The sequence below is a fragment of the Elaeis guineensis genome, chromosome 6, assembly GCF_000442705.2.
Source record: "Elaeis guineensis isolate ETL-2024a chromosome 6, EG11, whole genome shotgun sequence".
In the NCBI taxonomy this organism is placed as follows: domain Eukaryota; kingdom Viridiplantae; phylum Streptophyta; class Magnoliopsida; order Arecales; family Arecaceae; genus Elaeis; species Elaeis guineensis.
In genome coordinates, this window is record NC_025998.2 from 8,719,777 (window position 1) to 8,747,492 (window position 27,716).

Below are 27,716 nucleotides of genomic sequence, written 5' to 3' on the forward strand. Positions count from 1 at the left end.
TTTGTTGATCGATCTATGCATCCAGAGTCTGAACCAAGCCAAGCTAGATTATTTGGTTGCTGAGATTTACGCAAAGCCCTACTCGATCGTGTAGTCTTTGCTGTTTTGGATCTTACTTTAACCACATCTTCTATCTAACGATGCCTTGACTTTTACATCCATAGATTCACCTCGCTTTCTTAGTTATAAACATCAAAAAAATGATATTGTAATTCTACATTGTTATATTTTGTAAGCCATAATGTTTCATGATTTTTGCAGAGCATTGCCTCCCCATGCATCCTCATATTTAAAACAAATTAATGCACTACTTTTTTTGTTTTTTGGTAGAAATGCACTACTTTAAGTGACATGAGATATTGCAATCTTGACTAGCTGCCAGAAGTTGCGGCCTTTCCGGGGAACAGAGACATCATGTTAGGTGTCAAAGAACCTACCTGAAGGGCTGCGAGAAATAATTCAAATTGGCCAATCTTACTGATTCTGACCAGATCCTACATAATCTTTAGTTATACCTAGCATTAGCTGGATTGACTTGAAGTTTCAGATAAATTAATAGATTCAAATGTTTTAGTTAAGCATGTCTTCCCCTAGGTACTTACATCATGGAGTACATCATTACATTATTACATTTTGTTGGCTAGAAAATAAACACATTTTAGTATTTTGTCCACACTGGGCATGTTCAATGACTGGTCGGTTTTGAACGACGTGTATTGTGACAAATTATGCAGCTCATGGTTTGTTGGTTTTGCTGATCAGCCTCCATGCAGAACACGTTTCTTTCTTCATCCATCATGAAAGTTGGAACAATAATATAACAAAATGCAGACAAGTTGCCGAACAATTAGGAGGTGTTTGATTCGTAACCGAATCGAAATGGTTTGGAATTGGAATTGGAATTGGAATCGGAATGGTCAAATCCCCGAAGTATTTGGTTTGTGACCGGAATCGAAATCGGAATTGAAATTAGAATGAAAATTTGAATCCACAGAGAAGAGTAGGGATTGAGTTCCATATAGATTGAGCCATTCCCATTCCATCCTGAAATCGAAATCAAAATGGACTCCTCCCAACCAAATGGTTGGAATGGGAGTCATCCATTCCGATTCCAATTCCAGACCTCTATCTCCCCAACCAAACACTCTCTTAGTGACTAGTAAGTGATTAATCAAGGAATGGACCCTTTGTGTTTCCCATCACTCACAAGGAATCAAGATAGGAGAAACGAACAGTGGCTGGATCGATCTTTTTATCTCAAGTTGTTCGTTCCTATGGTTCATGTTCACCGATCTTTCTCCAAACATGCAGACTAATCGGTGAGTTCTCAAAGCGACGGCCCGCTGTCGTGAATGAAATATTCAAAAACTATTCATGATCTGTAGCCTTAGCTGGTGGGGCTAACATTTGGGCACATGGTGCTCCAACCTGAGTAATCTATACAAGTATTTTTAAACCTTGTGGATATGTGTTGCTGGTGTTAACATAATTTTATCAATACTACCTTCTTGTGTATTCTTCTGGGACAAGGAAAGTAGATCTAAGAATCAAATGTACACTTATAAAAATTGAAATCTTGTGGATAGGATCATTATTTGATTTAACATGGAAATGTTCCTTGCTAATTACATAAGGATAAAAGGTATTTGCATGTTGTAAATAGCTTGTACGTATATATTAGATTCTTAGATTTCACCCAAGGGGACAATTTTTTTTTTTTTTTTTGGATATTTTATCCCTCTCCAATCATATAGCCAAAGTAGCAGACATGTCACTTAGCTTGTCCATCTCCTACTTGTCTGTTGAAGGAATATCTGCTCTTACTTGTCAATCCTCCCTTCCTTTTGGTTTCATCCTGGTGAATTACACCCCTTCCATCAAATATTTCCTCCTCCTGTACAAACCTTATGCAATTGAAACTCAAAAAAAGCGACAAGGGATGTATGTCCAAGGGATACAAAGGTGTAATTGCGCAGCTTTTTCTTTTGTTTTTTTTTTTTTGATTCAAATGAAGGTTAAAGCCACCCGTCTTTTATTGATTAAGGCAAAGAATGCAAATGTCTGCTGCTGCCAAGAGGGGGCAGCAAAAAAAAAAAGAACTGTTGTATTACAAGTAATTACGCAGCCTTTGCTCTGAAAAATAATGGAACATGCATGGTAAAAAAACAAGGAAAAACTCAACCACTACACCTTGGATTTGGCATTGATATTGAATTATAGGATCCTACAAGTCTCATTTTCTTACTTTAAGATGCAATTGTTAAAATGTGATGGTGACAGAATATTAAAGGTGAACATCATTTACTAGGAAATGGTTGGTATGGAAAATAAAAAGGTATCTACATTGCTATGTTCTTTCCTTTTTGTGGTTATCCACTCCTTTTCACCTGCAAATATACCTACCTTTGGCATCAATTAAGAAGGGTACAAGAAGACAAACATTTACAATGCAAAAATATCTAAAATTAGTTGATTTCCAGTGGTCTACAAGGCAATCTAAACTCTCTTTGTGAAAAGAGTTATGCATAATTACAAAGATCTAATCCAGATCCTTTAGTTAATGTCACTTGTCCAAAACATAGGAAGTCAAGAGAATGGGTCATTTCTATATTCAGTATGGACCCAAAATTAAGTGGTTTCCAGAGCCATGAGGTATATAATCTTGAGCAAACTTTGTTTAGATTTTCTTTACCAAATTATAGGCAATTATCAATATTGGCGCTTCCTTTGATGGACTTCGGTTTATAAATAGCCAATATTTAAATATATAGATTATACTTTTATTAGCCCTTGACACTCATATTAGATAATAAGTTCATGGGTAAAGAACATATACATCTGCTGGTAGGCTGGCACATATCAGGTATATAGGTAAGCATATTCATGGATACATGTTGAAACTTTGATCCAGATCTACAAAAATAATAGTAGGTTAGATAAAATCTTCTATTACTCCATTGTTTATTTGCCCAAAATCACAAGGTAGTGACAAGGAGGATGCAGACTAAAATGAGGTTAGTTCCCTTAAAGAAGTTGCTTTCTTTGAACAATTGATGTGGTCCATGTCCATGTTACCTTGAAATTTGCAACCCCAATTTTTTCTGGTTCAAGCATGCAAGATGGAATGAATTGTTTAGCATTTGTGGGGCTCCCATTTTCAGCATTTAATGTTGGTTGTCCCTATGTAATCACAAAGTCTTGTTAGTTTTTAGAGAATTATGATTGAATGTGAAAGATTTTCCACCACTTACTATGGTAGAAGATTAGAATTTCAATGAAGGAAGGAGAACTTTTCTACACAAATAGAAGATAAAGATCAGCATTACTTATTGGCAGATTTCACTGCATCACTGAATATTTTTTTTACTCTATTCTTTTTATGATTGATCTGTAGGAACTAAATACTTCTCAACTCTCCTTATTTCTTACTCTCTCTTCAAATTTGACTCAACAATTTTTCTCAATTGAATAAATTTTGGATGATCAAGCCTCCCTCCATCAAAAAAAAAAAAAAACTTCAGCATTTAAAGCTTAAGATTTAAGAGCGCGAGTCAAGATGCAACATCCCATTTAATGGCTTGGAGAGGGTTTAGTACTTTGTTGGAAAAATGGTTCATGGAAGACAATGGAGCACAACTTAATAGAAATTCTTGCCTTGTTTGCGGAATACTTATGTCCGTATAAGTTAAAATCTCTTTGTATTTTACTTCAGAATCTTCCTATCTTTCAAGAGGTTCCGCCATGGAAGACTTCATTAGGGCTTACTTATATAAGGAGGCCATAAATTAAGTTATCTTTTGGCTTTATTTATCATAGGTTGCCTTTGTTTAGTCATTAGGGGTGACGGTATTATTGGAGGCTGAACATGAACTTGAGCTCCTGAGCTCTTGTCACCTTTTTAATTTCCTGTTCTTAGTTGGCTAGCCTATTACATGGAAAGCTAGGTTTAGGGATTCTAAATTAAGGGGCTTCTTTAAATTAAGAGGAACCAAAAAGCTATCCTACTATCTGTTTCCTCATGTACGTGTCTCAAACTACAACATTAAACACTTCTAAACTCATCATAACCCCATTTTTTCCTTTAATTTTGCGTTTATCTTCATGGCAGCATAGTTGGTGAATATTCCTTTCACATTTACAACAATAAAGTTGTTTTCTTCAAAGGATTATTTAGCAACTGCAGAGGGTTCTAAGATAATTTGTCTTATGTTATCCTTTCAACCACCATGTGTAATAATTAGCTTGGTATCCTAGAAGGCAAACTCATCAAAATGGCTGTTACGCTGGTAAAAATGATGGCATGCTCCTATGATATATTTCAAGAAAAGGACTCAAAACTAAACTCATGGGCAGAAAATTAGCAAAGCCCCCTCATACAAATTTAGTAGTAGGTAGGGGCCAAACAACCTTGACTGTGGGCATTCAATTTGCTCATTATGGATTAAGACTTACAATTGCAAAATCTTAACTCAATATGCCTATCTTTGTCCTCACAATAAAAAATTGACTGGGTCTTAGCCCCTCAGCTTTACAAAGACACCAATAATTGGTCAATTGATCTAGATTACGCAAATGGTGCATTTTATATGCGAGCCATATTTAAATCCTTTAAGAAAAACACAAATGAAGGATGAATCCATTTGTTATGTTAAAGTCAATAGCAATGAGTTCCTCTATTATATATATATATCAGTTTATGATCTGTCCTTTTAAGTTTGACAAGTGTTTAGGTTGATACAGCCAATTCCAAGTCAATGGACAAATCATCTTATATGCTGTTTGAATATAGCAATGCACATCTATCTTCTAAAAAGTAATTAATTGCAGTTATCGAGTTTAAGATTTCCTATTTAAATGGCATTTTCACATTTGTAGCTCGTTTCACATGCATTTTTTCCTCACTCTATTTGATTAGTCTTTCTCAACAAATATTAGATTAGGGGGTTCCTAAGGTTTGAATTCTTCAGGTATAGTTTATAAATGACATCATCTTGTTCTCATAAATTTTCGAGGAAGTCAATGATTCAGAAAATGAAACTATTCTTGTTTATTTAACTCTTTTATACTTTGAACATCTCTGTGGTATTATCTTCTGTATCACGAGATCAGAATGCGATTCTTATTAAGAGGATTATTGACAAAGAAATTGAGGAGGCTCTTAAAAGTTTGCACCCAGATAAGGCACCAGGGTCAGATCGCTTTCCTACTTTCTTTTTCCACCATTTCTAGCATATTATTAAAAAAGATGTCATAGGTGCCATTAAATATTTCTTTCAATATGCTATTTTGACTAACTCTTGGAAGTATACATATATATTATTTTGAATCCTAAATCATCCAATCCTAAAGGTGCACATAACTAAGGCCAATAAGCCTTTGCAACACCATACATAAAATAGTAGCTAAGATATTAGTTAATCGCTTGAAATCGATAATGTTCTCTTTCATATCCATAGTGTAAGGGGCTTTTGTGTCTTGTTGGCTTAAGAACTTGTGCACTCTTTAGTTAAGGCTCCTTAAGCTAGAAGTTTGATGATGCTAAAGATTAATATAGAGAGAGCATACGATCATGTACATTGAACCTTCTTAAGATACATATTACATCCCTATAGTTTTCGTGATCAATTTATTGCTTTGGTGTGAGCCTCTATTTTCAATCCATCTGTTACTTTGCTAATTAATGGTCAGTCATCTTGCTGGTTTGTTCCATTTAGAGCTTAAGACAAGATTGCCTCTTGTCACCTTATTTATTTATTTTGTGTTTGGAGGTTTTTTTTCAGATTCACACACTATGAAGTACATAGCAAGCTGCTAAGAGCTTACACACCTAGATAAGGACCCATGGTCTCCCATGTGCTTTTCGCAGCTGATTGTTTCATTAATTCTAGGCCATGTTTTGTGATTCACTTCTCTACACTTTATTTTGATTGTTAATTTTTTTTTTCTAGACAAATAGTTAACCATACTAAATCTCAAATTCTCTTTAATCTCGCAATATCATCCGATATCAAACAATTGGTGGTTAGTCTTTTCAACAAATCACAAAGAAGAAGAGACTGGACATATCTCGAGGTTCGTATATCGAGTCACTCTTTGTGACCATCTAATTTCAATGATTTTTATTAGATTGACTTTTAAGATTGCGGGATGGAAATAGAAAGCTCTATCACTAGCTGGTAGAGCAACCTTACTGCAACTTGTGTTATCATCGATCCCTTTATATTCTTTATCTACTATTTCTATTCCTTTATCTATTTTACATCAATTAGAAAAGACATTTTGTGCTTGTGGGGTCATTCTATGGATCATAGAGGCTTGCACTTAATTTCATGGGAGCATGTTTATATGCTAAATTAACATCAAGGAGGATTGGAGAGATTGATCCAAAGGAAAGTTTCTTTATTGATCCAAAGGAAGGAAAGCTTCTTTATGTAAGTTGGCAGCCCCACTAGTTCTTCATCCTACATCTTTGTAGGCTCAAGTTATTTTAGCTAAATATCAGTTCGTTGGCTCTTGGGCTTCTCATACTCCACACAATTGTTTGCCTATCTAGAGGAAAATGATCTTGTGGACCATTAATGCAATATCAATTGTAGTGGTCTATTGGCAATGGGCAAAATATTCATGTTCTCTGAGAACCTTGGATGTCAACTATACCTCTTGCCCATTGGCCTATCTATATTAATATGGATATCCATTGTGATGATCTGTTGGTTTCTCAACTAATTACTTCCTCTCAGAGTTGGGATTAAGCTCAATTGCAGATCTTATTTTCAACTGATATGATGACCCATGTAAGATGTATATCTATTTTGTATCATGGTTGGTTTGATAAGTTAGTTTAGAGTGCTAGTAACTTTCCTTAGATTACCTTTATGTACTCATCAGGGATGCATGCATTGTCTCCAAGAGGTGGATCCACTTTTACATGGGTTGGGAGTTGCAGGTTCCTCCTAAGGTGAAATTGTTTTTGTGGAGGCTCTTATCGAAAAAACAAACTCGTGAAATGCTGCTTGTAAGAAGGGGTATTATCCCTTATGATGCTCGATGCTGTGATCTTTTTCAAGGTGTTGAGGAGGACTGTACTCATGCTGTGGTTCATTGCTTATATGCAAAGGCATGTTGGCAGCTGCTATCTACATCGCATAGCTGACATAATGAGCACTTGTTTCCGCACCATAAGTCTCTTTAGGAATTTATGTGCACAACGCTTTTGTTTGCTATGGATATAGGGTTCAATCAGTAGCAAAATTATTTTGGTACTCCGTTCTGGTACTGAGGTTGTGGTTGTGAGTAGTCACTGAATTTTAAACTTCCTAAATGTGTGTGGTGGCTTCCTCCTCCCAATGGAGTATTAAAGGTCAATTTTGATGCTCCGGTTTCATCTGACCAAGTTGCAGCTAATTATGTTAATCGAAGTGAAATGAGTCGACTGATATGAGCGGACGGCAAACCGTTGCTGCCCTCCTCAGTGCCCAATTAATGCAGAACTTATTGTAGCTTGGTTGGGCCTTTGAGTTGCCATACTTGAGTTGTGTGCACAACAAATTTGATTGGAGAGTGCATGATTCCCAAACCGTAATCTCCTGGTTATCCTCCACATCTTCACATAAAATGCAACAGTCCCATGCTGAGGGATATAATGTTCTGGAAATACACAACTAAGGTGTCATGTTTCGTATACAGGGTGGCTGATTACCCAGCAAGACGAGCACTTTGTGGGGATTTTTGTGGCAGCTGGGTGATGTCAATGATCTGGATTTTGGTGCTATTCTTTGTGCAGATAGATAATCTATTGCCTTTATTTTTTTTTTTGGATATGTTGTAGCATCATGGCGTGGAAGCTATGTGTGCACGCTTCTTTTGACCTCGCATGTCTGTATTTTGTACTGCTAGTCTCCTAGCTTGAGTGTTTTTGGTATAAATAGACGATCACATTAATCTACTACGAGAGCAGTCCAAAAGATCAAGATACATAAAATCTCACAATACCAGTAGACAGTCATCGTCCTGCCTCCACAGTCAATCATCGGAGTGCTCAGCAACAAAAATCGTCACTCAATTTGCTGCATTGTTTACTTTCTGATAGACATGTCGGACTCGCACTGCAGTGGTGCTACATATCCTGGATAGCTTTTTGCTTTTTCATGGCCAACATCAGCGGTGCTATATATCTTATGCAATCGATGTTACACCTCATAGGTCCGACAGCTCTGGGACTATCTGTTATGTTCTCGAGAGCCGGGTTGTTACCCATATTACCATCTTTATACCATACTTTATTTCTCTATTTCAACATCCAATGTCTACTGGGAGAGTCACCTATTCTCCAGTCACATATTTGTGGTGCTTATGGCTTACTTTTTCTATAACTGTTCTTCCAATATTAATTTGCTTATATTCCAAAAAAAAAGGCTTAATTATCACTGCTACTCATCAACTTTGACCTTCGATTGGCTGGATATGGCTTAAGCTTACTTGTTCTGCTCTGATATATGACATTTGTATTTGCGATATAGTATTTTATCTCAAGTGGAGCATAAGTTATCTTGTATCACCCACAACTGTAGATATCGGGTTGCTTTAGCTTCTCTACAGAGTCCTATAATCTCTGCAACTGTTATGTAATGCTTGCTGCACGCACTCTTCTTGGTCCTGTTTCTCCTCTGTTGCTGTACTATTTTGGTTTCTTTTGTGTTCGCTTGGGCCATTACCTATGTCCAGGGCCCAAATATTCGGTTTGTACTCCAAGTCGGTTCTGTACATTCTTATTAGCTTACTTTAATCCAGCTTTCTTATAATAAAAAAAAAATCACTTTTATATTTTATATTTAAATCAATGCATTCATATTAAGGCCCAACCTTATATGAAACCCAGCCTTTTTTAGCTCCACCTGCGAGTCCAGCTTTCCCCGTCTCAAAACGCCGAACGCGCCCGCATCCAGCCCGATTTTCTCGCCCTCACCTTCTGCTGCCGTCAACTGCGTCGCGGCCCAATTGAGTGCCACCGTCACGTCTCACGCAGTGTTTGGCGCATCTGGCTCCGACCTTATCCCTAATCTCACTTCTCATTAATTTGATGAAATTCTTTATGCACCATGGATAATATAAAAAATTTAATATAAACTGTATCATATGATCGATCCATATAGCTATTATTTTTTAATATATATTTATATTTATAATTTTAATTTTGAATTTAAAAATTTTGAATGATAAAAATATCTTTATTTTTTATAAAAATTATGACATCCTGCATGCAGAAAGTTATAATTTTGATGCAGATTGTCATAATTCTTTTTAAATAGCAAAAATATTTTTATTATTAAAAATTTTTAGATAAAAAAATAGAACTATAGACATTAAATACGTATTAAAAATAGTTGGATAAAAATATTCCTTCTATATTATGATATTCTGCATATAGAAGCAATAATTTGACGAAGGATGCCATAATATGCTATGAAATTTTTTATAATTTTTTGAACTACATTATGATATTCTGATATTCTATGTATACAAAGTCATAATATATAATTTTTTAAAAAATAAAAATATTTTCGTTATTCAAAATTTTTAAATAAAAATAACAAAATTATAAATATTAAATATATATTAAAAAATAATAATTAAATATAAAATAATACGTTCCATATTGGATTTTCTGCACCCGGCAGTGCATAAAGAATCTATATATCTATATAAAGCTGGAACAGAGAGAAAATATGGTTTCTTTATAAGGGGCTCTCTTAAGGCGAGGATCATATATTTTTTTTTTTTGCAGAATTTTGAAGCTTTTCATCAAAAATAAGCTTAAATTCACTTCTCCCATATTAATTTTATTTCTAATTATTTTTTTCATAATAATTTCATTTCTAGCATTTACTTTTATATTGATGGTCATAAATATTGATGATAATTTCTCATAATAATAAATAAGTTCCTCTTTTAGCTGTTCATTTTGCAAGGGATTTATTGAGAGTCGTCATTTGGTTGTGTAGAATTTTGAGATTTTCCATCAAAAATAAGCTTAAATTCACATCTCCCATATTAATTTCGTTTCTAATTGTCTTTTCTCATAATAATTTCGTTTCTAGCATTTACTCTTATATTGATGGTCATAAATGTTGATAATAATTTTTCATAATAATAAATAAGTCCCTCTTTTGGTTGTTTGTTTTGCAGGAGATTTATTGAGAGTCGTCGTTTGATTTTTCTTTTTCTCATGGGAGCTAAATCCGACATTCTTTCTTTCGCTGTGAGTGCTTCAATTAAATGCAGGTCAGTTATGGAGGATGCTATATATGTCTCTTGCTCTATTCTTGACGTAAGGACTGATTAATCATGGGATATTATTTGCTGAATGAGCTTGATGGTACAAAAAAGATTAGACAATAAGGACTAGAATATGCTGTATTTGAAAATCTGTCAGTCTCAAAAATAATTTTGACTTGATTAGCTTGGATATGATTTTAATTAACGAGAAGGTGATGTTTGAATATGGTTTTCTTATTAGTTAATGAGTTCTAATTTTCTTCTTCTTTCTAGATAATTCTTAATTTTTTTAGTTTTGATATTTATAAGAAAATTTGATGCATGCAATGATTAGGAAAAATCAAGTAAACAAGTTTAAGCACCCGTTGGTTGAAGGATATATTTTTTTATATGAAGAGTTTCAAAGTGGTGCCGAATACTGATCAATATCAGTCGATTATAAATGATTACAAGATTATTTTCTTGCTCATGATATCGGTGCGGAAAGCAGAAGAGGGTGGAGCAAAGATTGATCACTATGGTTTTCAATTTATTAGTCCTGAATGGTTGGATTCTCGAATCAATGATAATAGGATTCTATAAGGTATAATTAATTTCAATTCCACTGTTATATTTTTTTAAAAAAATCCTAATTTGCTTTAACCCTTTATGGTTTTATGAGCCATGTTTGTTTTATTTTTTGTGAGATGTGATTGGGTGTTTATGTGATATTGGTGATGTTGAAGTTGTTGGATTGGAAAGAAAGAAAAGAGATATTGAAGTGATAATGAATTGGTAAGATTTTTTTCTATTTCAGTGTTGTTAGTTATAAATTTTAAACATAATCACTATGGTTTTTGGTTTCATAATTTAAGTTTTATTTTGTTGTTTTTAACTGTTTAATTGTTGAAACAGCTCAATGATGGCTAAGATCACTTTGTGAAGAAAATTATCTGAAAGTTTTGATTTTGATTTTATAAAAAAAATTCGGGACCTTTTATTCTAATCGTGATGTTGACGATAGTTAGAAAATTTAGAGACGATGAATCGTTAGATTGAAGAAGATTGTTTATGAATTTTTTTACATAAAATTTATAATATTTTATTATTTTAGAAATTGAAATTCAAATGTTTATATGTAAAATGGCAGATGATGATGTTTTTTCTATAATAGGTGCTACGAAAATTTATATCCTTATAATTCAATATATGAAATGTTAAACTAATCACTGCTGCATGTCAACAAATAGATGCAAATCTGAAATTCAATTACTATCAGTTTTTTACATGATCCAAAATTTACTCAAATAATCTTTCCAAAAGCTGAAAGAAAATAAAATAAAACATCCCATGATTATTACAAAATGGAAATAACTATATACTATATAAAATATTAATCACATATATATTGAATAATAAATTCTCATAAACAAAGTTTTATTACAATATTATTTTCATTTACCATCAATGTTATTGAGAGGATAATCTATTTCCATAGCACCCTTATCAAATATAATCATATTGAATTTACAATCACTCTGATCAAATTGAAAAACAACAAAAGATTCAACAGATATTGAATAAAAATTAACAAATTATCGCCACCCATTTTGTAGCCAAATTTCTCCATCATCCTTCACAACTTCTACTTGCCATTTTTCTCCAGTAGAAACATCTAACATCATATGGTCAAGCAATTTGTTCCCATGATTCTTCACAAATTTATTTGGAATAGCCTTAAAAAAAAAAAAAACTCGATAAGAATCACCAAACCAAAAAGAAAAACAAATAACAACAATTGCAAAGAAAAAAATAGAGTGAGAAAAAAAAAATGTGCTTACAATTTTTCTTGCAGGAATCATTTCATCGAGAATAACTTAAAAAAATGAGGATTATTGGTCTTAAAAAAAAAAACACCATTAACTATATTTTTCCTATTAGCCATCTGCAATAATAACACTGCCAAACACAACTTTATAACCTTCAACCCTTTCTTTTACAAGCCAAAACCTACTATACCTTATATATAATAGATTCCCATCAATTACTCATATTTATTTATTTAATTAAATTAAATATTACCCATATTACAAACCACCTTCCTATTTCTCAAAGATAAATGAGTCCTTAATAGATCAAATTCTTCTTATCACAAAATATCAATTTTATTTTATCAGAAATCCTATTCCTTAATTAACTACAATTATTGATAAAAATGATTCCATCTCTATGAATCATTATTTTTTATATATTCTAATAACAATAATTAATTCAATGCAAGACTAATATTACTTATACATCAATCGTTTTATTCCACAACTTAAATAGCCAATATATGAAAAATATTTAGGAAACTAAAGAGACTTGCCGATTCAGATTACTTCTATTCAATAAATATGCACAAGATTAAAACATAATCAATTATCCATTACCAACTACTATATAAACATCATATGGGGAAGAAAAAAATGAACCCCACAATATCAATAATGGATGCATACAATACACAACCCCCTCAAGATATGTTTAATACATTTCTATTGGAACTAATAGTGGATATTTTCAAAAAAATTTATAAGATGATGATAACAGTTTTACTTCAGTTGCTTTATGATTAGTATATTCCACATTTGACAATGATATTATGCATATGACAATAATATTAATATTTTTTTTCTTATTTGCAGCTGCAAAAAATAATTTGATATCGCTTATTCCGATGATATATTAACAAATCCAAGGTTAAATAACCTTGAAGAAAAACTACCACAAATAGACTAGTATGGTCGAAATTTTCTAACAAAGGTGACACTTGCTGGAAATGTAAGAGCTACAACATTTTTGAGAACCGATCTCTTTTTCAACAATGTGATGAAATCAGAAGGTATATTACACCTTCAAACGACAGTACATGCACAACACGGGTAAGATACTTAAAATTTTAGCATATTTTTATTGAAAAAAAATGCAAAGGAGTCCATATCCTTCACTCATTGTTCTCCCTAATAAAAACAGACGAAGCAAATGTAGAGGCAAGACATAAATCACAAAATCAAATGAACAACACTTTATTTTTTACAGGACCTAACCATTGGATCCAAAACAAATGAGCAAATTCTTGACGACCAAAAAGATCAGATTAATTATCAATTTTGTGCTATAGATATAAATACATATAAACTGAAATATCTATTAAAATAATATTAACTATGCGATTTATAATACTAAATTTATATTTTTATTTTTTTATTATATAATAATTATATATCAAAAAATATATTTTTTTTTATAAATTAAATATTAACAAATGGATAGTTCAAGACCGTATAATACGCACGACTAATTTCTTCGCTAATTTGATTGTGCCATGTGTCCTGGTCTTTTCCTGGGAACCCTTGGGTACCGCTTTTGGGCTCGATATCACAGCTCCCAAGGACAGGACGGCAGTCGTTTCATATTTTTGCTAATTAGAATTAAGGACAAAACAACGACAGGCTGTGATCGCCTGTGCATGTGCTTTCCCTTCTCTCTCTTCTCCTTCCTCGCGAATTAATCCCGGCCGAGACAAACTAGGCATTCGGGGCGAGGCGAGATCTAGGATTCCCGAATCCCAAACCCTAAGTAGGAGGAGTAGGAGGAGAAGGGAACGGAAGGGAAGCGGGGGGAAGATGAGCGTAATCGATATATTGACGCGCGTCGACGCGATCTGCAAGAAATACGACAAGTACGATGTCGAGAAGCAGCGCGCCGAAAATGTCTCCGGTGATGACGCCTTCGCCCGCCTCTTCGCCGCTGTCGAGTTCGACATCGAAGCTGCCCTCGAGGTCCTCCTCCGCTTTCTCCGTTTTAGGGTTTTTTTTTTTTCTGCCTGATCTTCTCTTAGATGGGAATCTTTGTTCGATTCGCGATGGATTATCGGTGGATTTGTCGTGTAGAAATCGGAGATTGCGGCGCGGGAGAAGAACAGGGCGGCGGCGGTGGCGATGAATGCCGAGATCCGGCGCACCAAGGCCCGATTGATGGAGGAGGTGCCCAAATTGCAGAGGTTGGCGCTCAAGAAGGTCGGCTCCGTTGTCGTTGTGATCTTTTCTTTTATCAAAACAAAAATGATGCATTTGAATTGCATTTTTTTTGGTTCTGTTGAGGAACAATGCAGCCACTTTAAAAGTTGTGTTTTGGCGTTTCATTTGGCATTTGTGTTATTTCGAGATTTTTTTTTACATGCAAATTTGGTTCATTTATGCGATAGGTTGCATCTTGTCAAATGAGCGATGCTATGGCTTTTGGGGACATACGAGCGTATGGCTTGATAGATTAGTGATTTCCTTTGTAATTCTTGAAAGCTTCGGATCATGATTTTAATTTTAGGCAAAAAAGGTCTAACCCTGAAAATATGCAAACCGGAGTCTTAGGATGAATGTTTAGAAGACATATAGTGATATGTACAATATTAAAATGTTGACATTTTACCTAAAGGGTATATCAGTTGTTATAATTGTATTTTAATTTGTAACTCGCTTCTTGGACAACATTTGCATCGGTCTTTAATTAATGTTTTATTAATTATTGGTTGTCAGCTTGATCCAAGCAGAAGGCTGAGCCATTGATCATATCTAGGAGTGGAAAATCCTACCTTAAGTTGTTACTTCGTTATGTTGAGATTCAAGAGTTGTCAAGTGTTTAAATAAGCTTTAATAGGGGTCAATGTTGAAGAGACTAGGTTTTATGTTGTGTCAATATTATGGGGTCAGGCTCTGATTGACACTCACAATACCTTTACTGAGCCATAGAATTTGCAGATAGGAGATCGCATGCAAATGAAGAAAAATTAAGAAATTTAGTGAGATGGGAGATTAGGTATTGAAGGATGGGAAAGAAAATAGATTGCTCTATTGATCCAATTCTTGCGAATATGCTAATTTACTATCTGTATGTACATATTCTTCTGGATTGATGGAAATAATTGAAGTAATGAACTTACAGTATTTGTAGTCAAAGAGGTATCAAATGTTTGAGCTTTGCTCAAATAATTGAAGAATCGAAGGCCTCCGCCTCCTTTCAGGTTTTGTAATTTGTATAGGTTAGTAGGAGTGGGGATTGGGGTTTGGAGTGAGAATTGAGAAGAGGTATCAAATATTTGAGCTTTGCTAAGACAGGTGGGTTTGGACTCATTATGAATCCACAGGCTTTTATAGAGAGATTATGAAAAGGAATTATAATGTAGCCATGTGTTTGGGGAGTTCTATCTAGTCTTGTTGAATCAACCACCACGTTCCTTGATGTTGGTACTGAATGTAAGTTGAAAGCCTTTGAGATTGGTGTTTCTTTCTTGATTGATAATGGAAATCTGATCCTTGTTGGTTAGCTGCTGTTTTAGTTAAATCTTGTTGAAGGTGCTCTTTTCAACCATCTTTTAGCTGGCTTTCACTACGATAGTTGCGATTTCTGATTGCTATATAGATTGGTCTGGGCCCCTAAACTGGCAAGTGCTTTAGGTGAGCTGGACATGGGTATTGCCTTAGAGACCTTGCGGAGTGCTATAAACTTGTTGCACCACTGATGCCATGAAATTCTATGAATTGATTACAGGATTATCTTTTATGTATGGATGGATGTGCTGAGGTTAAAGTTCCATTTAATATAGATGATTCACCCTAGGTGTGCTGGGGCACTTTTTACAGATTGTCATATGTATGTGATAGGTATAGTAAACCTGACACAGTTGATGAAGCTAAATAACTTGTTTTATGCTTCGTTGAAGTTAGCAAACTGCTATGTCTCATCAATTGTCAGTTTTAAAATGGAATTCAAAATCCAGATAGTATAGAACCTCTAATTCTTTCTTAGTTCCGGCATAGCTATTTTCAAATAAAGAAGATAGAGTTAGCATCTTGTCCTTATCTGTTCTAAACTATTAATGTTCAAGTTCTTTATTGGTTGTATTGTCTAAATTGGTTTCTGGATCTTAGAAAAATTAATTTCTTGACTGTTGCATGCATGATTGATGCCTAATTACCAAGTTATATATGCTGCTAGAAATTGAATTTGAATCTAGTATGCTTACATATTGATATTAAATCTCAATATTTAGGAACATACAGAGTCAGTAATTGAATTGTCTGTGGGTTTGCATGTTCAACAACTGTTACATGTTCATGTTATATTATTTGCTTTTGTCTTTTTAATAAGTTGTGCTTTGCTTATCAGGTTTGTCCTGATCATGAAGACTTCATGAAATTATATCAAGGAAAATCGCTGATGCATCTTACAACAAGCATTTTGTGGTTCCTTGATCAAATATGAATTTATTACAGGTTAAAGGACTTTCAAAAGAAGAGTATGCTGCACGGAGTGATTTGGTTCTTGCACTACCAGAGAGGATCCAGTCGATTCCAGATGGAAGCACCACAGGCACCAAACAAACTGGAGGCTGGACTGCTTCAGCTTCTCGCCAAGAAATTAAATTTGACTCAACTTCAGGTTATTAATTTTTGACTTACTAAAGGCCACTTGTATAATATCTTTGCAATTTTTTCAGTTAAAAAATGATGGTAGAGATCATGCAACTAAGTGACATTATACATAAATGTTTATGATGTTTTATATCTAGAACTTTGTGTTCATCTATTTGGTTTCTGCAATTATATCTTTTGTAGTTGTCAAGGTTGGCAGATGTCTTGCCACCTGCAACATTACCTGGATATGTGACATGGGTGTCGAGCATCCAAGTATTTAGAAGAATCTGACACAGGGATACTTCTATATCTTATAGATATGTATTTAAATATATAGAATTATGGGCTAGATCTATGCTTCTCAAGTTCATATAATTTGATAAAACAGTTACTAATTATTATATTAGAATTAAAGCTTTTCATATAAAAGTGTGACAAGTAGACATGTAATAATAATGGATGATAATTTGATTGTATGAATTGTCAAGGAGTGTCATGAAATGTCTCAAGTCTCTTGAGTGTCTGACACATCAAGAAACATAAAATTTGGAGTGTCCAAGTAACACTAGTTAGCTGATCTGATATGCTCCTCTAGGTGAGTGTATACATAGAACTTCCAAAATGATCCGATTGATTCCTGAGTTTCTATTCTAAACTTATATTTGCATGAACACACAATTGTTGGCAATCTCATTTTCAGTCACCAACACTGAAATCAGATAGGCTAATATTACTTTGAAATGGTTAATCAACTATTTCTGACAACTCCCCCAAAAGCCATTCCCAAACAGTGATAAAACCATTCAAGTACTTTGGAAGTAACACTACATCATACACTGCGGTAGGTCTAGGTCTTGGATGGGACATGATATTACAGCTAATTTGTGACCAGTGATATTTGTGATATGCTGTTGAAGGACTCTGAGTGCGATAGCACATGATGTGACATATAACCATGTACTGACGAAGACAAAGTCCGTGCTAGTTAACTAATTGTTTTATTAAAGTTTGTTTATGTTAGTTAGGAGATAATGTACGATCAATATCTTTTCCAGTTCATTCATTTTTCCCACATGAATTTGTCTGATTCCTTGTTGGCTAATGATGTGGCAATGGTATATCTATATGTAATCAGAAATACTAAAAAGAACCCTTGTTTTCTGTAAAGATGTCCAAGGGCAAAAAACTGAACAAGAATCGTGACCGAGGCTTGTGATTGAGAAAAAAAATAGTGTCAAGTATGTTGCATTTAATTGAATAATCTGGTTTGTGATGGAAATAAAGCTGTTACAGGAGTTGGTCAGACACATTAGATATATTATCATGAACTTGTACTGGCCAGTGAGGAATTCTGTAACTAGGTTCATTAGGCTAGTGACATGCTGACATCAACACTGCTATTTATATGTATGTGTTATAATAGGGATTCTCCTATGGATGGAAAGGAATTATTCATATTATTGCTGTTACCTATCTTTTGGCTAACAAAGTGGATTATAAGATTGCACTAACTATTTCACTCTTTAATGCTTGTGGCTCTCAAATGCTCACTCACCTAAATAGAATTTCTACCATATATGTCACACCCACTTTAGAATATTGCTCCTGCTTTGAACTTGCTCCATAACACATCCACAGTCCACCACCCCTCGGCCCCTGCCCCCTTTTTTTCAAATCAATATTATTCCTTTGCTGCCAAGATATATTATAATTAGTTGTTTCAACCATAATATTTCATTTTACAACTTTGCTTACCATTTAATTCCTGTATTTTGTAAATCAAATAAGTAGATGTTCATTGTTTTGTACCACAAATTAGTCCATATTCTAAAGTTTGTACCTTTTCCTGCTCTCACATCAGCATCTGCTCCTATGCGTGCTTCTAGTTGAGGCAGTTGAGTTGTATATGAGGGTGAAGGATCATTTCTGACCTTTTTCTTTTTTTTTTTTTTTTCAAATCAATGTAGATGGAAAATTTGAGAGTGAATACTTTCAGCAAACTGAAGAATCAAACCAATTCAGGCAAGAGTATGAGATGCGCAAAATGAAACAGGCAAGTATTTTTCTCACGATACCTTATTTTATTATTGACTTCTGGTTTACATTTCTAACATGTTTAGTCAAACATTTTATATGATCCCAGAGTTCATCTATTATGGTACTGTTTAACAAGGTCTCTTCAGAATCTAATGAATTTAGCTCATAACTGGACAGATTTCCTAACATGCCTTCTTATGTGTTCTCTTTCATCTCACCCTTCTGTCTTTCTTTGAATTTTGTTCAATCCTCCCATTTTTCTTTCTCCTGGTGCGTGGATGCTATGCTTTTAACTTACCACCAGTTGGTCTACCCTCCTACTTTGGGTTGACTCATAATATTGATGCAATGAAATTTCACTTCCATCAGTTTTTGAAATTTTGCTTCCCAATTCATTTGGCGCGCATACAATATGCCCAGTCTTCCAAGTCGTCCAATTCTATGCCAAACTTCAGACATCCTTTTTAGCATTGTTGAGCATTTAATTTCATTCATTGACTCAAGCATATTTACTATAGTCCTTTTTTTGTTTTGCCTTAGATTTTTTTTTCCTTTTTTCTTTTCTACTTTGTGTAGCCCTGCCATGAATCCACATATTGGTGTATTTCACTATGACTTTTTAAATTTGGTCCTTCCTACATTTTTCATGTAGGCTTGATTATTCTTGACATGTCATCAAACCCTCTTTGTGTTACCTTTTCCTCGCATCTTAGTTTTTCTGCGTGTTCTTTTTCTTGCTGATCTAATCATTTTTCTCTTTGAGTTACTTCTTTACAAGCTGCATGCTTGGTGATCATATTACAATTGGCCTTGTCTGACTTGCTGCTCCTTGTGATACAAGTATCACCATTCATTCTCTAACCTAATTTTCCATTGACAACTCAACATTCTTGAAAAATAGTTAAGCATGTCACTTTCCGGGTTCAGATTGTTTGTATTTTGCAGAATGATGATTCTTGGAGCACATCTTTGTCTAATAAGTATATTGTTTGCAGAATAACTTTCTTCTATAAAAGTTTCCTTGCTAACAAGGTTGTTAATATCTTTACAGGATCAAGGTTTGGATATTATATCTGAAGGCTTGGATACACTGAAAAACATGGCCCATGATATGGATGAGGTTTGCTGTTGCTTGTTATATATGCTAGATAGTAGATATTATGACAGATTTAGGATTGACCTCTTTAGTTTATCCATGCAGGAACTGGATAGACAAGTCCCTTTGATGGATGAGATTGATACGAAGGTTGGATATTTGACCTTTACTAAAATAATATATTTTAGGAGCAAAACTTAGCTTGGTTATGTATTGATTGGTATATGGACATATATTACAGGTGGACAAGGCTACTGCAGACCTTAAAAATACTAATGTGAGACTGAAGGAGACTGTTAACCAGGTATCCTTTATTCTCTTTCTAAATGGCATATACATCTTGTTAACGTGCAAGGTAATTAGATTTTGAATACTTCCAATTTAGCTTTAGTAAGTTTGCTTTTGAATTTGTTTCAGCTGAGATCCAGTCGCAATTTTTGCATTGATATCATCCTGCTGTGTATTATTCTGGGCATTGCTGCTTATCTATACAAGTAAGTTTGTTTTGCACTTGATTTTCATTAATTGCACTTATGCAGAAAATAGTTATTTATCGCAATTTTCGTCTGTTTAATCCCAAAAGAGTGGTTGTCTTATGACACTGGATATGTTTTTTGCTAGAAACCACACCAAGTGTCGATGCATGAGATGATCTATTTTTTTAATCATGTATAACTTTGTGTTTTTCTCCTTATCTCAAAGTTTTTATTGTTTGCATTATTGAAAATATCATGTGGTATGTTTTGCTTGGCACCTCTATGGGTGTCTGCATAGAGAGGATACCTGGTGTTGGATCTTCTGAATAGGTATTGATGACACGAATATACATCGTGCATGCTTGCATTGTATGCACATTTTATGCTTATGTTCTTCTTACAAATGATAGTAAAATATTGATCAAAAGAGAGAAGGCAGATCACATCCAAGCCTACGGAGTAATTCAGTTGATGAAGTATATCTTATAGAAAGAATGTATGAGTTTATATATTAAGAGGAACCATTAGTCAAAGCATATATCAGCCATACTATTTTTCTTTTGTTTTACATTTTTTTTTGATCTCTTGTAATTATATTTAGTTTTTTAGTGCATTGGAGTAGAGTTGAAAGTTATCTAGCCATAACGACACACATACTAGTGCCGATATATCCGGACATTCTATACAAAACTCTTGTGATGATCTGGGACCTTATCCAAAAAAGCTAACGAGAAGGCATTATCTAGGTTCCTTGGCCCCATATAAGCACCCAAGATCTTCCCAGTGAACAACCGATATGAGACTAAATACTCACCCCAAACAGCTAGCTGGAAGGTATTATTTCGATTTCTCAATCCTGTATAAGTATCCAAGATCTTCCCAACGAATAATCGATATGTGACTAAATATATGCCTACATGAGTCCTCACAACTCTGAAGCATAAGAACCATCTAACTTGTAATCGAAAAAACACCTAACCTTCATCATACATCTATAGACCCTATAAGAATCACATAGTTGCTTGCTTTTCTTTCTTATTTATATATTTTAGAGTCTTGTCAAAGATAATGGATATCACATGCTTCTTTTATTATTAAAAATAAGAAAAAGCCTCTAAAACATGTTTTATTGATATTTTATCATTAAAATCATATGATGGTGTTTCTCTATTTTTAATAAATAGCCATGTTAGCACAAACCCATGGATTTATGCTCCACATTCCATATATATCATTCCTTGGGATTTTATTTTATGGATAGACATTATCTTGTTATATATAGCCATATCCTCTTATGTGAGCCTTCTCAAAACATGTTTTAGAAGCCCGAGGTTTTTCTCATGGTCCTGCCTTCTCTAATCAGATCCAATCATTATTGTTCTAATATTCTCAACTTATGTGTATGATTTGACACTGCTGTTAATTTTATAACTGTAGATAATCTATGGACCCTGGGGAGGTATTGACGCATCTATTTGGGGGCTGTATCACGTGTAACAGCCCAACCACCAAATATACATCTACTTGGAGGGGCATTTTTGAGTTTTCAGTCCTTTCATATTTTGGACAAGGATAGGAGTGGAAGGGGCGTGGGCTGATCGATTTTTGAAGTAGTTTGCATGCTAACATGCAGCATTATAGTTATAATGCTTGATTAAACTTCCGATTTTCATGTCAAGAAGTCACGCCTCAAAGTGGAATATAAGGAGGTGACTTCCTATCTTAATTAATCATGGACAAAAAGCTTGGACAGAGAGTCTTCAATCTTTTCTTAGTGAAGCAGGCTATAGTATTTCTTGTACATCAATGCACAATCGTACCAATGTTGGGGATTTGTCCATCAAGCCATCTTATGTGTCTGAATTCTGAAACCCTCCTTCCTTGGGTTAGAGCCAGGCCAGCTTTTATCTATCAGGACACATTTATTTTAGAATCTTCAACCAATGTAGACAATGGCATAATTTGGATATTGTATTTTCTTCATTTTAATTTTTTCCTGGCATGTGCTTCCAGTAGAGATTATGTTTCAAAGACATTATTTTTCCTTCATTTAAAGAATTAAAAACAAAGGTACGAATGTACTTCATTTGTTAGGTCATTGATTTTCATGACTCCAGCACGTTAAGAGTTGGTGATTCGTTTCTTGGCTGCGGAATTAGAGGGCTAATATGACACCCTTCCAGTTAATACAGGACTATTACACCCTTCCAGTTAATACAGGAACTCTTTGTAGGACACGTTTGTATAGATTACTCCAGTGAAGTCTTTGAAAGAGTTCTAGTTGGATATTTACTCAGATGGTAAAACAGAAGGTACAGGGTCTAGTCTTGTCATGAGATTTGCACTACAATTGATTTCATAAACTCGGCACCATTTCTTTTTGATGTGGTTGAATGGAACTCTGTGTGATGATTGTTAGCAAGAAAACCCTGCATGATGATTATAAAAAATATTGCTTTGCATCCACTCTTTCTACTATTGCGGTACCCAAAAAAAACTCTTCAGCATGCTTGGTTTCAAGACGTTTTTCTTTATTGCGTTTGTTCAGTTCTCATCTCTTTTTTTGTTGCAGCGTATTGAAGAAGTGAGATACTAGGAAATTTGGTACCTGTGCTTGGTCTTGCCGCTGACCACGAGCATGTGTTTAATGGGACCAAGATGGGCTAATCTGTACACATTGAATCCTCCCCGTTCTTGTTATCATGTATATTTGTTTTCAAACTAAATTGAGACATATTTTAGTTTTCCACAGGATCTCCATGGCTTGTGTATGAAGAGCTTGAGTTTTGGTGTCTTTTACAGTTCAGAGATGGATATTTGTGACTTAATGACCAGCTGTCTATCTTATGCATCTTTTAGCTTGCAAAGTCGTATTAAACTTTGCTAAATGACTAGATGTCACCGACTAGCGTTAACATAACTGGTGTTGCTTAAAATGTAGGTCAACTCTGACACTACTGGATGAAAATTAGTTGGAAATTTGGGTGTATTCATGATATCTCAGTCCCCATTGTGTTTTGGGGGTCAAGTTTGATACATTGTCAAGTGACGTCTTTTTACCCCTCCAATTCCTCTTCTTCTTCTTTAAAAAAAAAAATTATTTGCTTGAAAGCCATTGTCCAACGATGGTGGGTTTTTGGATTTAATGAGGCAGGTTTCTTCATAGCATTGCGGTTGACTTTTTTAATAAAATGGCTATAAATCAAATTGGACCGGAGTTGATTCCAGAAAACAAGTCAAATGAAGATTTAGGTTTAAAAAAATGCATGGGTTTGCATGTCATGAGATGCAGAGGATTTTGAAAATTCTACGATATGGCAGTAGTTGGTTTTGCAATTTTTCTTTTAAAAAAGGATTCTCATCATTAGATGAAAATTGTCCTTTGTTACCCTAGCATTCCCAACTCTAATGCACCTCTATTTGCCTAATGTAGGATCCACACAAGTTTTAAAGATTAATAAATATTTCTTCAAACAAAAATTAAAAAGAATATAGACTGAATTTTTTTTGAAAAGATAATATAAAAATTGAACATTAATTGCATAAAATTCAGTTAAAAATGTGAACCGGCCAAAAGAACATCTCATTCTTTTTATTTTATTTATTTATTTTTTTTGAAAAGGCATCAGAGTCTCTAGGAATAGTCAAGGTCCATCAGATTGGTACTATAATTTAATCATCAGTGGAAGGAAGAGAAGGAAGCTCTGATGTTGGGCATGATAGCGGTTGTCTAGTCGAAGTTAGAATTGAAATAGAAATAGATGGGAATGAAAATTGAAATAGTCATATACTTTTTAATACATTTGATTTGTAATTTGAATCATTGAAATAGATTTTAAATACAATTAAATTTTGAGTGATTGTGGTATTCTCATTTCCAACCCCACTCCTCCTCTCCCTCCAAAATAAGAATGGAATTCCCTGATGAGTCACTAATTCATATTTCCATTCTATTGTCAGACTACCCCCAACCAAATATGCGTTGAAAGGCTATCATACAGTTAATACCTAGTCTTAATACTGGAGGGAGCAGAAGCTGGAGTTCCTTGCGTCTGCTAATCAGCAACTCTAAGATGCTAAACCCTAAATTCTAGGCCTCTATCATCAAGATTTAAGATACACTCTCTTCCCCTAACCCCCTCTTCTTTCCCTTCTTTTAAGAGCATGGTTGTCTGCAATGCCAAAAACGCATCCTTGTCTTGAACTAAATCATCGCCAGAGAACATGCACTAAAAGAATCCATGAATGAGTTCAATTCCTCCCGGGCAAAATTTGCTTTCAGAATTAGAGCATTCCTCTTATTCTCTTTTATGAAATATTGATATTTATCAAATCGCAGCTGGTCGTGGTTTTTTGTGGGATTGTGTGCCTATTAATATTGCATATACACAAATCAGTCATACAAATTACTTGTGCTGACTGCAGATCTGACATCATTGAAAACTTGGTGCAATATGAGTCTGGTTTTGTGGGGGTTGGTGGATAGGATGGAGTAGGAATTCGTGACACAGAAAGCACTTCTCATGTTGCAAATCTGACGCAAGAAAGCGATAGATTACATCATTTACAGCAAAGAAATAGAGACCATGAGCGTGGAAGACTTGTGAATTATAGAAAATCTAGTTTTATACTATGATTTGATCATAGATGATATCAATGAAGATCTTCTGAACGCATCCAAAGAAGATCCAAGTATAAGACAGAAAGTACTTGTCGACTTTTTTTTTTAATTGAAAGTGGAAGGGAGATCCACCAATATATTACATGGAAGTTTTTATGGACAATGAAAATGGGTTTAGCAGGATTGGGAGGCCAACGAGATTAAAGTAATGAGCTCATTACGGAATCTCAATTGACTTGAAGTGGTTCATTCTCTTTGAACAATGATGACGAACAAATAAAGAGGTCAGACATTATTACAACAGTGGATTGTCAGACATAAGTGATGAGCAAGTCGGTTTTGTTATGAAGAGCTCCAGAAGACCACAAAGAAGTTTTTTCGAACTCGATGAAGTGTCTTAAAATGTGTGCATGAAGGGACGCCTTTCATGCAAAATTTTTAACATTGCTGGAAAACTGAATGAGAATTTTTTTTTAATTATTACTGCCGTTGCTTTTTAGCAAATAAAGAGCCTTATGTAGTCTCTCTTCACGCTTGTTTGTGCATCATGTCAACTAGTACTCATCAACTTTGGTAAGCAAAGATTAAATGAAGTCTAGTTTGCTGGTTAGCTATGAGTTCCAACATGGTTACTCTTTTCCCCCTACGATCCAATTTAACCTTTGCGCTTGAAAACGTATCACTGGCCGGGATCGGAGCAGCTGCCCTGACATCAACCTAAGGACCGTAGAACTGAAGATACACAATAAATCTGAAACAGAAAGTGAACAGGGAACTTTGCATGCAGATTATGAGATAGAAGACATAGTTTTCTGAAGAAGTATATTTGACATCTCCAAGGGCTGATATTATACTCGATTAATCTGCCACCTCACACATTCCCTTATGAGTTCTCTTGCAACGCAGGAAGTATTGTGTATCTATGATTCGAATTCACTAACATGGAAGAATAGCAAAACAGGGTATGGTTGTAAATCTAACGAAGTTGAGGACCAATCTTATGATTTGTTTTAAATGTGATCAGACCAGTCTGATGAGGAAAGGTGATCCAAGTATGGGAACAGTATTTTTTTTTTTTTTTTTTTCTTTTTTTTTGGGGGGTAGTGATCAAGTTATGCTCTGAGTACAAGAACTCGGAAAAAATAAAAAATACTGCATCATTTAAGAAAAATGCATATATGTGAAGTTTCATTTTTAGACGCAAGAAACTAGTAAGGAAATTTGTACTTATGCAAGTTACATTACAGTCCGTTAGTAAGGGAGTGTTGCAGATCCGCAGATCAGACACCAAAGACCATCGAAAGGGGCAATTTTGGATAATAACTTCCCTTAAAAACTGAAAAAAAAAAAAAAACACTTCCCAGCATTGGTTTAAACATAAACTGCTATTCGACCGCTGCTGGAAACATGGGTGAGAGATGTATCTGGATGTCATTATCTGGCTAATTACCCATCCAAAAAGTCACGGACTTGGCAGACGATGCAGCATTTTGTTTGGTCGCAAGTCCTTAGCCTTCGACGCTTTAAACTATTTTGCTTTGGTATGCATAGTTAATGATGTAATTTATGATGTATTATTTAACATTCTATCCTACCGAATATATATATATATATATATTAGTAATATATATATATATATATGATCAGGACACCACCACACAGGATTTTTTCGATATTACTCACATTGCAACAGGAAGAAAGAAGAAAATAATACGAACACAATGAGATACGTGGATCAGCCCAAGCATTGTCTCTAAGGGGCATGCAAGCTTAACTATAAGAAAAAAATAAATACACGAAGAGACACTCACTCTCAACTCTCTGTATATCACCATCTCTCAACTAGAAACTACCCTCACAAAAAATCTCTAAAATCTCCCAAAGAGATCCTCTCACAGGCCTGTCAGCATCAGGATCTTTGACGTCTCTGGATACTTCCTGTGGAGTGAACCGCTACATTGTGTCTCTCCGTAGCTACTCTGTCTGATGCTCTGCTTTGCCTCCGATTCTTTGTCGGTGCTCTGCAGTATCTTCTCTGCCTGCTGCATACACTCGGTCTCTGCCAGACTCCTCTTGATGGCTGCACGAGCCTTCCTTGCACTAATGCCTCCACTTACAACTCTTTTCCGCTCTCTCTCCACGGTTCTGTACCCACAGAGCTGTTTATAGCCCCAAAACCTAGCTTAGATCGGAGACAAGACTCTGAATCAAACTCCAAATGCCTCCCAGCCATCGGATCTTCATCGCTTGCATCTCCAGCCATTGGATCGCGCTTGATCACGCCCGATTAAACTTCTCAAATCACCGCCAGCTTCCTCAACTGTCAGATCGGATCCAGATCATGCTCGCAAGCCTCTACCATCGTTTGATCGCACCTCAGTCTATAGAATTTTTCATAGACCATGAGAATCACCTCCGAAAATGCATTGGTCTATCGTACACCGCGTGAAATGCGGTGTGAAATACCGTTGGTCCATGAGCGAGGCATGGACCGCATGAAGTTTGACTGGCCGCATGCCTCGCACGCGCCTGGTGGGCCTCGCCCGTGGCCGACCTGCACACGCCCGTGCATTGGGCCGCACATCGGTGGCCGACCTGCGCATCTGGGCTTGGCCGTGCACTGGCCTAGGTCGGGCCTGCTGTTGGGTAGTGTGCTGTGGTTCTCTGTCCTTCCTTCTTGCCTGCACGTTGTAGGCCCATTACTTCATGTTTCTGGACTCCTCACGATGTGCTCTTTGAGTTGGACTTCTCCTCATTTGGGTTTCTATTCCTGTTGG

The 27,716-nt window shown here is 35.1% G+C and overlaps 1 protein-coding gene across 1 annotated transcript; it reads left to right on the plus strand.

Moving 5' to 3' along the window:
- The first annotated feature begins 13,703 nt into the window (after positions 1-13,703).
- On the plus strand, positions 13,704-23,169 carry LOC105047300 (syntaxin-71). The gene is made up of 9 exons (XM_010926172.3): positions 13,704-14,078; positions 14,190-14,315; positions 16,569-16,734; positions 18,677-18,762; positions 19,798-19,866; positions 19,948-19,992; positions 20,084-20,146; positions 20,260-20,336; positions 22,891-23,169. The coding sequence occupies exons 1-9, from the start codon at positions 13,923-13,925 to the stop codon at positions 22,904-22,906; spliced, it is 804 nt and encodes a 267-aa protein (XP_010924474.1). The 5' UTR covers positions 13,704-13,922; the 3' UTR covers positions 22,907-23,169.
- The last annotated feature ends 4,547 nt before the right edge of the window (positions 23,170-27,716 follow it).

Coding starts and splice junctions, on each gene's coding strand:
- LOC105047300 (XM_010926172.3), top strand. CDS start 13,923: ATGAGCGTAATCGATATATTGACGCGCGTCGACGCGATCTGCAAGAAA. Junction 14,079..14,189: donor ACATCGAAGCTGCCCTCGAG/GTCCTCCTCCGC, acceptor TTTGTCGTGTAG/AAATCGGAGATTGCGGCGCG. Junction 19,993..20,083: donor TGGATGAGATTGATACGAAG/GTTGGATATTTG, acceptor CATATATTACAG/GTGGACAAGGCTACTGCAGA.